Genomic DNA, 13,651 nt, shown 5'->3' with positions numbered 1-13,651 from the left:
TGACAGGGAGCTTCAAAAACATATCAGGTCCAAATTCCTAGCACTGAACTAAGGCTAGATCAGAACACAATGACCAGCACAACCTCATCTACAGGAGAAGAATTGTTCCAGATTCTCAGACTTGGTGAAATTCCAGATTTCACTAAGCTGGAATTTTCAGCCGCATGCCCACTTTGTCTAGGCATAGCTTGCACACAAGTAACACCAAGTGATAAATGATACCACTATGGTTTAGAGAAAAACCCCTACTACTATCACACAAAAGCTCATGCCCTTGGGCTCCACCTATTCCATGGAAACAAAGAGCAAACTTGCAACAAATCTGTATATGTCAACTCCATAAAGTATCCTAATGGCAAAACTAACTTCACCACTGGATTCCTTGGGATATTATACCCCAAAATCATATATAATATGTGGGCACTTGCTTGGAACAAGTGACCACAAATTAAGGAAGAGGAAACTACTCCAAATCATGCCTAGTGAATAGGGCATCATTTCATGTAGTTCCACTATATCAACTACTACATGGTTGAGCTCATGTGCACAATGACAAAGTGACATGGGGGTTTGAACCCCATGTTTGTGTCATGCACATCAACTACATAAACACTACTACCAAGCTATGCACACAAACAACATACCATGCCCTCTCACATATGGTCATGTGGAGGTGCAAAGCTTGTTTGCAAAGGTGGAATGCACTTCACACACAAGCACATCATGCTCAAGATCAACACACATACCTACACATGCTAAACATAGCTTGCATCACATGGCAAACATACACACATCATAACCCTCATAAGATACATTTTTACATGAAAGTCTAGTGCATCACACACAACAAAATGCTATGCTTGCAAGCTCAAGGTTATACTAGCATATGCACCTTCATGCACTCCCTCTAGAGCACACACACACATCTACTTACACACACACACATATATGCTCTTCTCACATGAACACACACATGCTCACATCACATGGCACTGCTCATAGCAATAAAGTAAAAAAATAAATGCCAGGTCATCAATGGATTGTGGAACAAGCATGGCAATAAGCAAAGAAGGGGAAAAATAAAGTAACATGAAGGAAAAATAAAAGGGGGCACTCTGGGTTTCGAACCCAGAACCCACTGGTGCACAAATTCTACCCATACCACTCTGCTACTGTCATCTTACCGACAGAACAGAGGGGTCAGGCAAGGTAAGGCTTCTTTGCAGAATATTGTGCCGAAAATCAAACAAGCTAAAAAGGTGCCGAGGAGGGATCGAACCCAGCACCTCACAACAGGCACAACAAAACGCTACCACTACGCTACGGATCGGGAGTTTGACAGAGGGGAGGGCTAAACCAAGGTAGGTTAGCATCTCAACTGGATTACTCTGCACCTACGCGTGCACTGCTGCTCGCCGGTGACAGGATCACTGGGTATAGCCACTACTGCTGCTGCGCAAAAGGACAGCGCCTGCTGCTGCTGCTCGACGGCTACGCGGGGGGGGGGGGGAGGTAGCCCTGCTTCTGCTACACACACGCACAAAGGCAGAGAGGAACACGCAAAGCTACAGCGGACTACTGCTGCGCTACGGGAGAAGAGTACGGCGACAGAGAAACGGCGACATCACTACGGCTGCTACGCTAGCACGAGGGGGGAGGAAGCCCCTTCTGTGCATCACACCCACATGCACACCACACGCATCTACTACCTCAACACAAAGCCCCTACCGCTGCTGATCGAACAGAGAACGAACACGAAGGAACCGACGCACTACCTCGGATCTAGGCCGAACCGGGAGGAAGAAGGAAGGGGGAGGTTGTAGCCTCACCTTGGGAGGAAGAGGGGAAGCCGATCGGAGAAGAGGGCCCGTCCGGAGGCGACGAGGACGCCCTGATCTGCAGAACCGAGGAAGGGGAAGGAGCACCGCGGACGCGCCGTTGACGAGGTCGAACTCGTCGGTGCGGTCGCTTCCCGACCCTACCGATGATGGGAATGGAGCGCGGGGTCGAGGCCCGAGCTCCTGGACATGGTGGATGGCGCGGGTCGTCGATGATGGCGGGGGTAGACGCGGCGAGGACCTCTCTGTTCTCTCTGCTACCATACAGATACTTACCAGGAAAAGAAGAAGAAGAGAGATGGAGATGGGGGAGAGGAGAGGTGGCGGCGGCAGGGGGGTGGAGAGGAACCCTAGGCCGAGGGGGGGCTCGGACGCCTAGGTTATATGGGGGGGGGACCTCGACGTTCGTGCACGGCGTCAACTTCCTTCTCTCACAGGTACTGACGGAAAGGAGGCACTGGGAGGGAACGGCGTCAGGTGGAAGAAGGAGGAGTGAGTTGGGCTCCTGCTGCGCGAGAGAGAGGGTGGTGGGCCGCCAAGTGCGAGAGAGAGCCCACCTTGGCGGCACTTAAAGAAAAGAAAGACCCAGTGCTTTTTTTCCCTTTTTCAGAAATAACAGAGAAGAGAGAAATAACACAGGGTTTTCTGTAGGAGATAAAAACAAAATAAAAATTCCCCTGGCCTTGCAAACATCTAACCTATTTGAATAAAATGCAAAGGGAATTTTTGGAGCAACTTGAATAAATGCAAAACAGCAATTTATTTACTGGTTGGGATTTATTTGCACCCTTAAAACTAAGATACAAAACAACAAAACACATCTTGACATCCTCCACAAAATATACTAAAATCATGGGCATTTTTGAATCAGGGATGGGGCAAGTAAATATTTTACTAGGGAAATAAATAAAGAGAGGGGGTTTGTAGTCAAAGGGTTTTGCAAAGTTCCAACACCACAACACCACTTCCACTCTCACCACAACACAAATGCAAGCACATCACAAGAACTCACAAGAACCCACATCACCACTACCATCATGCAATCACAAAGACATAAAGATGCATGGAAGAGATGACATGACATTCATGCATGCAAGGAAGGGAAAAAAATACAAAGGACATCACATGAAGTCATGGCACAATTGATATCATCAAAACTCTGACAAGTTGGACCCACATGCAATAGGTTCCAAATATGGCAAGGTTTACATCTGGGGCACTACATTCGTCCCCAAACATGTGGACATGTTTATGGAACTTGGTTTTCGCTTGAGGACAAGCGAGGTCTAAGCTTGGGGGAGTTGATACGTCCATTTTGCATCATGCTTTCATGTTGATATTTATTGCTTTTTGGGCTGTTATATTACTTGTGGTACCATATTTATTCCTTTTCTCTCTTATTTTGCAAGGATTATTTGAAGAGGGAGAATTCACGCAGCTGGAATTCTGGACTGGAAAAGGAGCAAATCCTAGTCCACTATTCTGCACATCTCCAAATGCCCTGAAAATTTACATGGATTTTTTATGGATTATATTAAAAATACTGGGCGAAAGAACTACCGGAGGGGGGCCACCAGGGCCCCACAAGCTTGCCCACCGCCACCACCCCCCTGGTGGCGCAGGGCAGGCTTGTGGGCTGCCTGAAGGCCCACTAGCCCCCCTCTTTTGCTATATGATGCGTCTTGACCTGGAAAAAATCATACGGGAGCTTTTTCGTGGTTTCGCCGCCGCCACGAGGCGGAACTTGAGCAGATCCAATCTAGAGCTCCGGCAGGACGATCCTGCCGGGGAAATTTCCCTCCCGGAGGAGGGAATCGTCGTCATCGTCATCACCAACACTCCTCTCGTCGGAAGGGAGGCATCTTCATCAACATCTTCATCAGCACCATCTCCTCTCCAATCCCTAGTTCATCTCTTGTAATCAATCTTCGTCTCGCGACTCCGATTGATACTTGTAAGGCTTCTAGTAGTGTTGATTACTCTTTGTAGTTGATGCTAGTTGGATTATTTGGTGGAAGAGTTTATGATCAGATCTTTGATGCTATTCATTACACCTCTGCTCATGATTATAATTATGTCTTATGAGTAGTTACTTTTGTTCCTGAGGACATGGGATAAGTCATGTTGATAATAGTCATGTGAATTTGATATTCGTTCGGTATTTTGATATGATGTATGTTGTTTTTCCTCTAGTGGTGTTATGTGAACGTTGACTACATAACACTTCACCATATTTGGGCCTAGAGGAAGGCATTGGGAAGTAGTAAGTAGATGATGGGTTGCTGGAGTGACAGAAGCTTAAACCCGAGTCTATGTGTTGCTTCGTGAGGGGCTGATTTGGATCCACTAGTTTAATGCTATGGTTAGACTTTGTCTTAATTCTTATTTTGTAGTTGCGGATGCTTGCGAGAGAGGTTAATCATAAGTGGGATGCTTGTCCAAGTAAGGGCAGTACCCAAGCGCCGGTCCACCCACATATCAAACTATCAAAGTAACGAACGCGAATCATATGAACATGATGAAACTAGCATGACAGAAATTCCCGTGTGTCCTCGGGAGCGTTTTTCCTCCTATAAGACTTTGTTCAGGCTTGTCCCTTGCTACAAAAGGGATTGGGCCACTTTCTGCACCGTTGCTACTACTTGTTACTTGTTACTCTTTCCTTGCTACGTTTCACCTCGCTACACAATCATTTGTTACCGCTACTTTCAGTGCTTGCAGTTATTACCTTGCTGAAATCCGTTTATCAGAGCCTTCTGCTCCTCGTTGGGTTCGACACTCTTACTTATCGAAAGGACTACGATTGATCCCCTATACTTGTGGGTCGTCAGGGACCATAGATGGCAAACGTTGCGATGCGGCATGGTGTCGCAAGCCGGTGGTGAGCGAGGGACGGTGGTGGCGGTGCTTCTACCTGAGATGAAGGTTGTTGGGACCAGCAACGAGAGATTAGAGCAACTCTAGTAGACCCCGCCTCCGCCCCCGATCCGCAAAATAACCGCCAAAATGCGGGTCGGGGCGGAAAAGCCTGCCCGGTCAGACCCCGCATCCCGCCCCGGCCCGCAAAAAATTTTAGAGGGCACGACAAATTCCCGACCCCAACCTGGGAAAACGCGAGTTTCCCCCTCAAGGCTGCGGTGCCCTGCATCACAGAGAAGCAGTTGGCGGGAGGGACATTTCAGCCCGCGCTATTCCCCCCCCCTTCCGCCGCCGCCCCGCCCTTGCTTCCGCTCGCCCGCCGCCGGCGATTCCGGCCTTATCTGCAGGCGAGCCACTGCACCGCCCCTCTGGATCCGGCGAGAAGAGAAGATCCGCCCCACACCGCCGCCGCCGGGGATTGACCACCGCCTCTTCGCCGCCCGGGATCACCCGCTGCCTGTTAGTACCTTTTTGTGGTTTTTGCGAGCTGTGCGAGAAGATGGAGTTGACCCCGTGCGAGAAGTTCCTACTATCCGATTCGGATGGCTCGGATGTTGAGACCATGCTTGCGACCTTTCGTTAGCAAACATTAGTCATGGCGCTTGCCGTGAAGGAGCATGAAGACGAGAACCGGAAGAGGAGGCGAGGATCGACCGTCGGGCGTTTGTGCATTCCTCGGAATTGCCATCTTGGGAACGAGATGTTGATGCAAGACTACTTCACGGAGAATCCTACATATCCTCCACACCTCTTCCGGAGAAGGTACCGAATGCGCCGATCCCTCTTTGTGAAAATTGTTCAAGCTTGCGAGGAAAATTGCCGGTATTTTACTCAAAGAAGGAATGCAGCGGGCTTAAAGGGATTTAGTGCATATCAAAAAATCTCCGCAGCTATGCGGGTGATTGCATATGGCGTTCCGGATGACTATGCCGATGAGTACCTTCGCATTGGTGAAGATACCACAATTGAGTCTGTGCGTAGATTTGCCAAAGTGATCATCCGTGTCTTCGGTCCTGAGTATCTTCGGGCACCCAATGAAGATGAAACAAAGAAATTGATGGCATCTAATGAGAGGAGAGGTTGGTCTGGCATGTTAGGTAGCATTAATTGTATGCATTGGAATTGGAAAAATTGCCCCAAGGCTTGGCAAGGAATGTATTGTGGCAAGTCTCGTGATGCAACAATTGTGCTAGAGGCCGTAGCATCCGAGGATTTATCGATTTGGCATTGCTTTTTTGGTATGCCGGGCACTCTCAATGATATCAATGTGTTGCAACGGTCTCATTTGTTTACTAGGCTTGCTAGTGATGATGCTCCTGCTTGCAACTACACTATCAATGGGCATGAATACACAAAGGGAAACTATCTTGCAGATGGTATATACCCTCCTTGATGCACATTTGTCAAGAGCATCAAAGAACCCAAAACAAAAAAAGAATGTGAATTTCCAAAGGTGCAAGAGGCAGCCCGCAAAGACATTGAAAGAGCATTCGGTGTTTTACAATCTAGGTTTGCCATTGTCCATGGTCCTGCTCGTTTTTGGGATAAGAACACCTTGAAGAACATCATGGCATGCTGCGTTATCCTGCACAATATGATTCTTGAAGATGAGAGAGGATTGAACTTAGAATTCTTTTACGACAATGTGGGTAGCCGTGTCAAACCAGCTAGAGACCCAAACCGCATTAGAGCTTTTCTTCAGACATACAAGGAGATTGAAAACTCAAACACCCACTTTCAACTTCAGAAAGATCTCATTGAACACCATTGGCAAAGGGCTGGACAGTGACTTATTTTTGTATTCATTTATATTTGTATTCATGACAAGTTTTGAATAATTATTTATAATACGGATGATTATTGTATTGTGCTTGATTCGAATAATTCAGTTTGTTTTCGGATGTTGAATTACGTTGTATTTGATATTTGCGGGCTGATGATATGCGGAAAACAACGGTGCAAAGAGCAAACCCCGCAATGCCGACCCGTAAATAAGAATATTCCGCGAATATATTTTTTTACGGATCTGTTTGGGAAGTCTGCATCTGTATCAGCCCGGGCCAGTCCGTAAAAGCTGTTTTCCACGACCTGCAAACGCGTTTTGCGGACCGGCGGGATGCAGGGTCTGCTAGAGTTGCTCTTATACGCCACAATGACGGGGAACCTGCAAAACTGAATTGAACAAACCATTGCATAAGAGTGAAGTGAGACAGCAAAGTACAAGAAGTTCGGGCCTTCAGCCTTTCAGCGCGTAGCTGCATAAAATACTTGGGTGCATTCTGGATGTTATTGCTGACACAGTATCTGTATGTACGTATTGTATTCACACCAAGTAGATATAGAGAAACAAACAAAATACATCTCGCACGGTGATCCTTACAGGTTACAACAGAGATCCAACAACTTTACGTTTGTGAACCAGTTTGTCAGCGACAAGCGCGTCCCCCTGTCAGATTACCAACCAAATGGACTTATATATTGTACACATGAGCGCACCACATCTCTTCTACGACCTCACTTTGGCCAGCCTCTCCCTTATCTTTTCTAGGTCATCCTCGTCGTCGTCAACGGATTCCGCTACGGCAGTTCTCTGCACACGGTAGAAAACTCCTGTAAGGCGTTTCCAGGGCACCATATATACCAAAGAGACTTCGAGATTTGCAAAAGGTGCAGGGGCAAGCACGGGGCATATTATGTTACCCTTGCAGGTTCGCTTGTCGAAGGTTGTGTCACCTTCTCCTTTTGTTTTCGGACAGCATCAGGAAGCTGAGATGCAGTCTCCCCGGCAATTGCAGACAGGACCTTATCAACCTCCTCCTCAATCTCCTCCTCCATGTCCTCATCGTCCAGTGCTGAATCCATGGCATCATTCACCATTTCTTCCATTACGCCAGCCTGCACCACAGCAATGATCAAGTCAGAAACTCAGAACTGGTATGGTACGAGTACACAATAAATACAAGAGAAACCTTTAAACAAGGTCTGGTCACTACACTTCATCATACCTTTGTCATCTCTTTGCTGAATTCCTGCATAGTGACAGCTATTTCTGGGGCTTTCATAAGGCTGTTGACAAGTTTCATCACTTCCGTGCTCTTCGACAAATGTCCAACCGTCCTAGTAGTAGCTGAAAGATCACGATATCATCAGTGCAGACCTCAATTCAGAATGAAGCAAAGGAAGCTAATCCTACTTCTTGATAAGTTGAGCCAGTTTTAGAAATTCTTGTTCTAACTTCTAGGCAATTAACAACAAATGGTACAAGTTGTTTCAGTTCAAGTCAAAGGATTCATGAGCAATGACATTTACAAGTACACTAGCACATATATATTTACAGGCACGTAAGGTTGACAATATATCCTGTACCAGCTAGGAACAGAATCTCCGTATCATTGCACACACTACTATCTTCCTTGTATTTAAGACGACCTAAGCTCCTGATGTACATAACCTGAAGCCCAAAACCAGCAGCAGAAGTCAATTTGGCACCTAAGTGTGGAATTTCAACCACAGCGAGAAATTCAACACGCCATTTCAGTTCAAGTCAAATGACTCAGGGTATGTTTGGTTTCAGCCAAAGTTGGCCTCACCAAAATATTGGGGTGGCCAAAGATATTGGCTGCAGTTTGGTTGGACAACAAATATTTGGCTTGCCCAACACAGCCCATGTCTGTCAGTGTAGATTTGGCTTAACTTATCAAGAAATATTTGGCTTGACCAATACAACAACAAAGCCTTTAGTGCCAAACAAGTTGGGGTAGGCCAGAGCTGAAACCCATATGATCTCGCCACCAACTCATGGTTCTGGCACATGGATAGCAAGCTTCCATGCACCCCTGTCCATGGCTAGTTCTTTGGCAGCACAATCATCCGCCAAAATATTGGCTGCAAAATCCACTCCGTTTTTCCTCCTTGCGAGAACGGCCTCAGTCAAATCACGCCCCCATATGTTATGCTTGTGTGCTACATGACCCAAAAAATCAATTAGCTAGCTCATGTACTCGCATGTCTCCCCGGATCATACCATCAAGCGTGCTTGTACATTATTTTTTTCATTTTTTGCATACGTGCTGCTTCGCTTGGCCAAAAGATTGGCCGTGCTGCTTCACTCTGAAATTTTTTTAGTCTTTTGCTAAATGTTTGATCATGATGATTTATGTGCACCTTGTATAATTTTTAAATAAAGACCTCGAGTTGCTGATGTGCAGCATATTAATTGGTACAACCAAATTAAGGCCCAACCATCTTCCCAAGAAATTGGAGGTGCTATCCTAGAATCCAAGTAACACTAATACCCAGTGGCGAAGCTACAGAAAATGCATTGGGCGGGCCAGCATGGCTAGTCCTAAAGAGAGTCTGGAATTTTTACCATCATAACCTAGTTTTTACTCTCCCAGCCTAGTGTTTTGGACCTATGTTGGGCGGGCCATGTCATGCTTTTTCTTGTTCGTAGCTCTGCCAGTGCTAACACCCCAAATTTTGGTGATGCCCTTGCTTTGGCTATGCGAAGATTTTTGTAAGGCTAGTTAGGGCACAAACCAAACAGCCCCTCAGTCACAAGCAATAGCAGTTACAAGTCTATGCCGACTGGTATTATGTATTTACAAGCAAGTAAGCCTTGCCATATATCATGTACCAGCTAGGAAAAGAATCAGTGTCTTAACGCGCACATTATTATCTCTCATGTCTTTAAGACAACCTAACAAGCTCCTGGTCTACGTAGACTCCAAGCAAAATACAGAAGTAGGAGTTTCAGGCTTGGCAAGCAATATTCAACCACACAAAAGCACGCTTGACTGAACCAAGTTTCAGGCTTTGTATGGCATGATGAACAGCAACTGTAAATTACACTTTTTTACCATAATAGAGTGCTATCTAATCGCAGAATGATAACAGGCAGGCAGTGTTGGTTACCGACGATCTCCCCGAGGTGCATGGAGATGGAGTTGAGCTGGGCCTTGTTCTCGTAGAGGCGGTTGACCGCCTTCCTCGACTGCACCACCTCCTTGGCCAGCGCCTTCATACACCAACAACCGAGGAAAACCAAAACTCACACGCAGATACGCATCGTCTGCGCCCAAATCGATCGATAGCGCAGAGTATATGTAAGTGGGTACCTTGGCGGATCCCATGTCGCCGCGCTTGGCGGCCTCCCGGATGGCCTTCTCCACCTTCTTCTCCTCCTTCTGCACGTCTGCGCGCCCCCCACACCCATACCAGAAATCAGCGACCAGGTGAAGCTCTAGATCCCTAGATTCGATCGAATCGGGGAGAGGGAAAGGGGGAGGGGAACCTCGGATCTGGCGCTCGATGTTGCGGCCCTCGTTGCGGAGGCGGCGCTGCCACTCGCGCAGCTGCTGCTGCGGCGTCGGCTTCGGCTTCAGGAGGTTCTTCACCGCCTCCATCGCCGCTCCGTTCCGATCCGACCGGCGGCGGCGGGTGGTGCTCCGGTGGGATCGATCGGAGGCGGAGAGCAGTGGGGGAAGGAGTTGCTGCTGCTGCCGTGATTCTGCTTTTTTTTTTTTTTTTGAGGGGTTGCCGTGATTCTGCTGCGGTTGGGGAAAGAGCCACATGGGCCGATGGGCTGGCTCAAGCAATAGGTAGATGATGTAAAGTGTCTTCTTCGATGGGCCTCTCGTATCAGGGTTCCTTTTTGGAGTCTGTCATTCATGAGAAAGCCCACTCTGGCCACTCTCATGGGCTTAGCGCTACAGTACCGACCCTAAAAAAGTCCTCAGAAAACAAACCACCACCAAAAAAGAACTTACGCATTGTATATAGGTAGGGTTTATCAAAAGACAATGTAGTAAATTAACTTTATCAAAAAACCTAAATTATGCCCCCAAAAATACTCAGAGGGATCGTTTCCGTGTGAAGCGAAAACTTAATTATCAAGAGAACATCAAGGAATGACGGCTCAAGACAACCAAACGCATGGACACAACCTGAACCAAATAAAAATGAGTGTAAGTAGGATAATGTCAAAGCCTGAGACTGAGATGGGAAGGCAGACGACATTAAATGGCAGGTTTTCTGTCGAGTCTTTATATGAGGTGATTGCCCAACGATGTTTCTAGAGATATAATAAAAAATATTACAAACCAAACTACCTTTTTTAGTGAAGTTATTCCTCTGGTTTCATTTCTGTCGGTGTAATCTGCGGATAGGATCTATGCATCTTGGGTTGTCCCTTTTCTTAACATGCATGACTTCCTTTTGGACGTGGGCGGTATGCATTGTGTTTTGCAGAGGTCACACATTAGCTCCTTGAGGTTATATGTTGTATTAACATGGGCGAAATCCATGCTTTTTTATTCCCATCTAGCAAGGCGACTAAGGCAAAGCCTTCCTTTCCCTCAATCTTCGTCGGTGCGCTTATGGATTCGCCTCCCCTCTGCCTACCGCTCCGGCGGCCAGTGAAAGGGAGGAAATCCTCGTGCATCGGCTTCAGCTACTACATAGGTAGCGTTTTAGTTCTCACATAGGCGGTGCTTCTACTTCGAGTCAATCTTCGGAGGTCCGATCCTTCTTAAATTCATCCGTTGAGGTTGATTATATGGACATCTGGCCTAGATTCCTGCCAGGTTTTTACAGTGGCGGGGTTAGAGTTTCTTGTCGTGTGTACGCGATGACGAAATTTGATGTCAAGTTCTTTAGATTGATTCAACGTTTCAACAACAACAATTGTGGCTCCGGATGCTGGACCTTAGGGGCACATGCACAAAGCCTTTCAGATTGTTATCGGCAAGGTCAGACCAACTCCATTAAGGGAGCTGGAGCAACGACGCGTCGGCGACTCGTTCTAGCGGCAACCATGGTCATTCAATGGACCATGGAGCCCGATGCAAATTTTCTTATGTTTGACATATGCTTTTAAACTTTCCATGTATCTTTATGATAGATATGGGTTCTTTTGCAGTTTTTTTGTATAATCTCTTTATATTGATTGAATGAAAATATCCTTTACCGAAGAAAAAAACAACAACATCATTTTGAACCCAAATCGTAAAATAAAGATATGCACATGCAGCCAGTGGAGGTAAATGAAGGTTTGAATTTAAATGGCCAGGCCCAAGATGGGCTAAATGGGCTGCCAAATCTCAACCTTCATGTGGGCCACATTGTTTCTCAACAGCCCAATTTAAATAACTTTCAGCTACCACCTGCTGTCGCACATGGGCCTCAATAGTAAGCTTTTAAATTTGTGGACTTGCACATTCAGCAAGCAGATGTGAAGGCTCCACTTGAACCCCGGAACAATCTGGATTTTGATCTGAACATTCAGCCTTTCAATGAGGCCCCTATGAATGAAAAGCCTCAGAATAAACAGCTGCTGCAAGCACCTATTTATGTCCGAGTACTAGAAGAAGAGGAAAATTCCTTCTTTCATGTAAACTTAGCTGCTCGAGAGGACCCTCTAATCCAACTGGCAGACCCAAATCATTTGGATATACCTCATTAGTTAGGGGATGATTATATTGTTTAAGTTGATGAGGAAACTAAGATCTATGACTATTCAGAAGATAGATCTATGCCAAAAATAGCTGCTGCAGGAAACTGTGAGTTAATCACGTTGCCCTGTACACATAGGATTAGGAAAAAAGTCAAACCGAGTCCTAGTAGTATTAGGATACCTAGTCCTAGTCTGTTTCCTAGTTCCTTGTGGATGTGTATAAAAGACACCATAGGGGTGGTGCTTGTAACACCAGATCAGATAGCAAAGCAATACAAAGTATTACGACAGGCTCGACACGAGCCTGTGGCCATCAACGATTCAGTGCCTTCGCGTTTTTACGTTCTTGTTGAGAGAGCCGAGTTGATCCGTTGTCGTGTGATTGATCCAATCAACCGAAGCTAGCCGGCTAAAGCGTATCCATACGCAAGTCTCTTGCTAGTTGCACGTACGTGTGTACAAGGGCTAATCGATCAAGCTGCTAGTGTGCTTGTTCGAGTTAGCTTTACACGTACACATACGTGGTGCTCCTGGGTGTTTTGATCTATGGTTTAAAAGCCAACAATTAGTATCTAGAGCCTCGACGATCTACGCTCTACGATGACGGATAGCGACACTGAGTCGGTCAAGTCCGGCAAAGGCGGTGCCAAGGTGAACAAGAACGGCAACAAGGTGAAGAAGGGCGTCAAGTCAGCAACCAGTGGTGGAGGAACGAGCGGCGCCAACGTCCAGGCGCATCGCAACATCCCCATCAAGTACACGATGCTCACCGACGCCAACTGCAGCGTGTGGGCAGTGAAGATGAAGATTATTCTCCGAACCCTCCGAGTGTGGCAGGCAATCACGGACGACGACGTCGATGACGAGTCCGACGAAGGTGCCATGGCCGGCATAGCCCAGTCCCTGCCGGATTCCGTGCTAATGACATTGGCGGAGTTCGAGACGGCAAGAGAGGCGTGGAACGCACTCAAGGAGATGAGGATCGGAGAAGATCGTGTCACCAAGGCTCGGGCACAAGTGCTGAAACGCCAATTTCACAAGTTGCAGATGGAGGAAACTGAATCGATGAACGACTACGCCATGCGTCTTACTACTTTGGTGGGAGAGATCCGCGCGCTTGGTGCAAAGCTCGATGAGACCGAGATTGTGGAGAAAAATTTCAGTTCGGTGACTGACAAATTCACGTACATCATCGGCACGCTCGAGCAGCTTTACGACATCGACGACATGATCATAACGGAGGCGATCGGACGCCCGCGGACATGGAAAGAGAATGCTCGTGGCTGTCGGAAAGGCAAAGGAGGAGGTAATGACCAACTCATGTACTCGCGCGCAGATTGGGAGGCCCCAAGTAGCAAAGGAAGGCGTGATGGTGGAGAAGGCTCAAGCAATGTGAAGCGCGACGGACAAACCGGAAAAGGCAAAGGAAAAGGCAAGCCAC

The 13,651-nt window shown here is 47.0% G+C and overlaps 1 protein-coding gene across 1 annotated transcript; it reads right to left on the bottom strand.

Annotated features, from left to right (window-relative positions):
- Positions 1-7,013: 7,013 nt before the first annotated feature.
- Positions 7,014-10,271, bottom strand: LOC123450056 (vacuolar protein sorting-associated protein 24 homolog 1). The gene is made up of 6 exons (XM_045127453.1): positions 10,051-10,271; positions 9,875-9,951; positions 9,672-9,774; positions 7,763-7,884; positions 7,458-7,652; positions 7,014-7,347 (listed from the first exon to the last, which is right to left on the bottom strand). The coding sequence occupies exons 1-6, from the start codon at positions 10,160-10,162 to the stop codon at positions 7,264-7,266; spliced, it is 693 nt and encodes a 230-aa protein (XP_044983388.1). The 5' UTR covers positions 10,163-10,271; the 3' UTR covers positions 7,014-7,263.
- Between the last annotated feature and the right edge of the window lie 3,380 nt (positions 10,272-13,651).

The sequence above is a fragment of the Hordeum vulgare genome, chromosome 4H, assembly GCF_904849725.1.
Source record: "Hordeum vulgare subsp. vulgare chromosome 4H, MorexV3_pseudomolecules_assembly, whole genome shotgun sequence".
NCBI lineage: Eukaryota > Viridiplantae > Streptophyta > Magnoliopsida > Poales > Poaceae > Hordeum > Hordeum vulgare.
The sequence above is the reverse complement of the archived record's forward strand: the minus strand, read 5'-3'. Positions and strand labels throughout refer to the sequence as shown.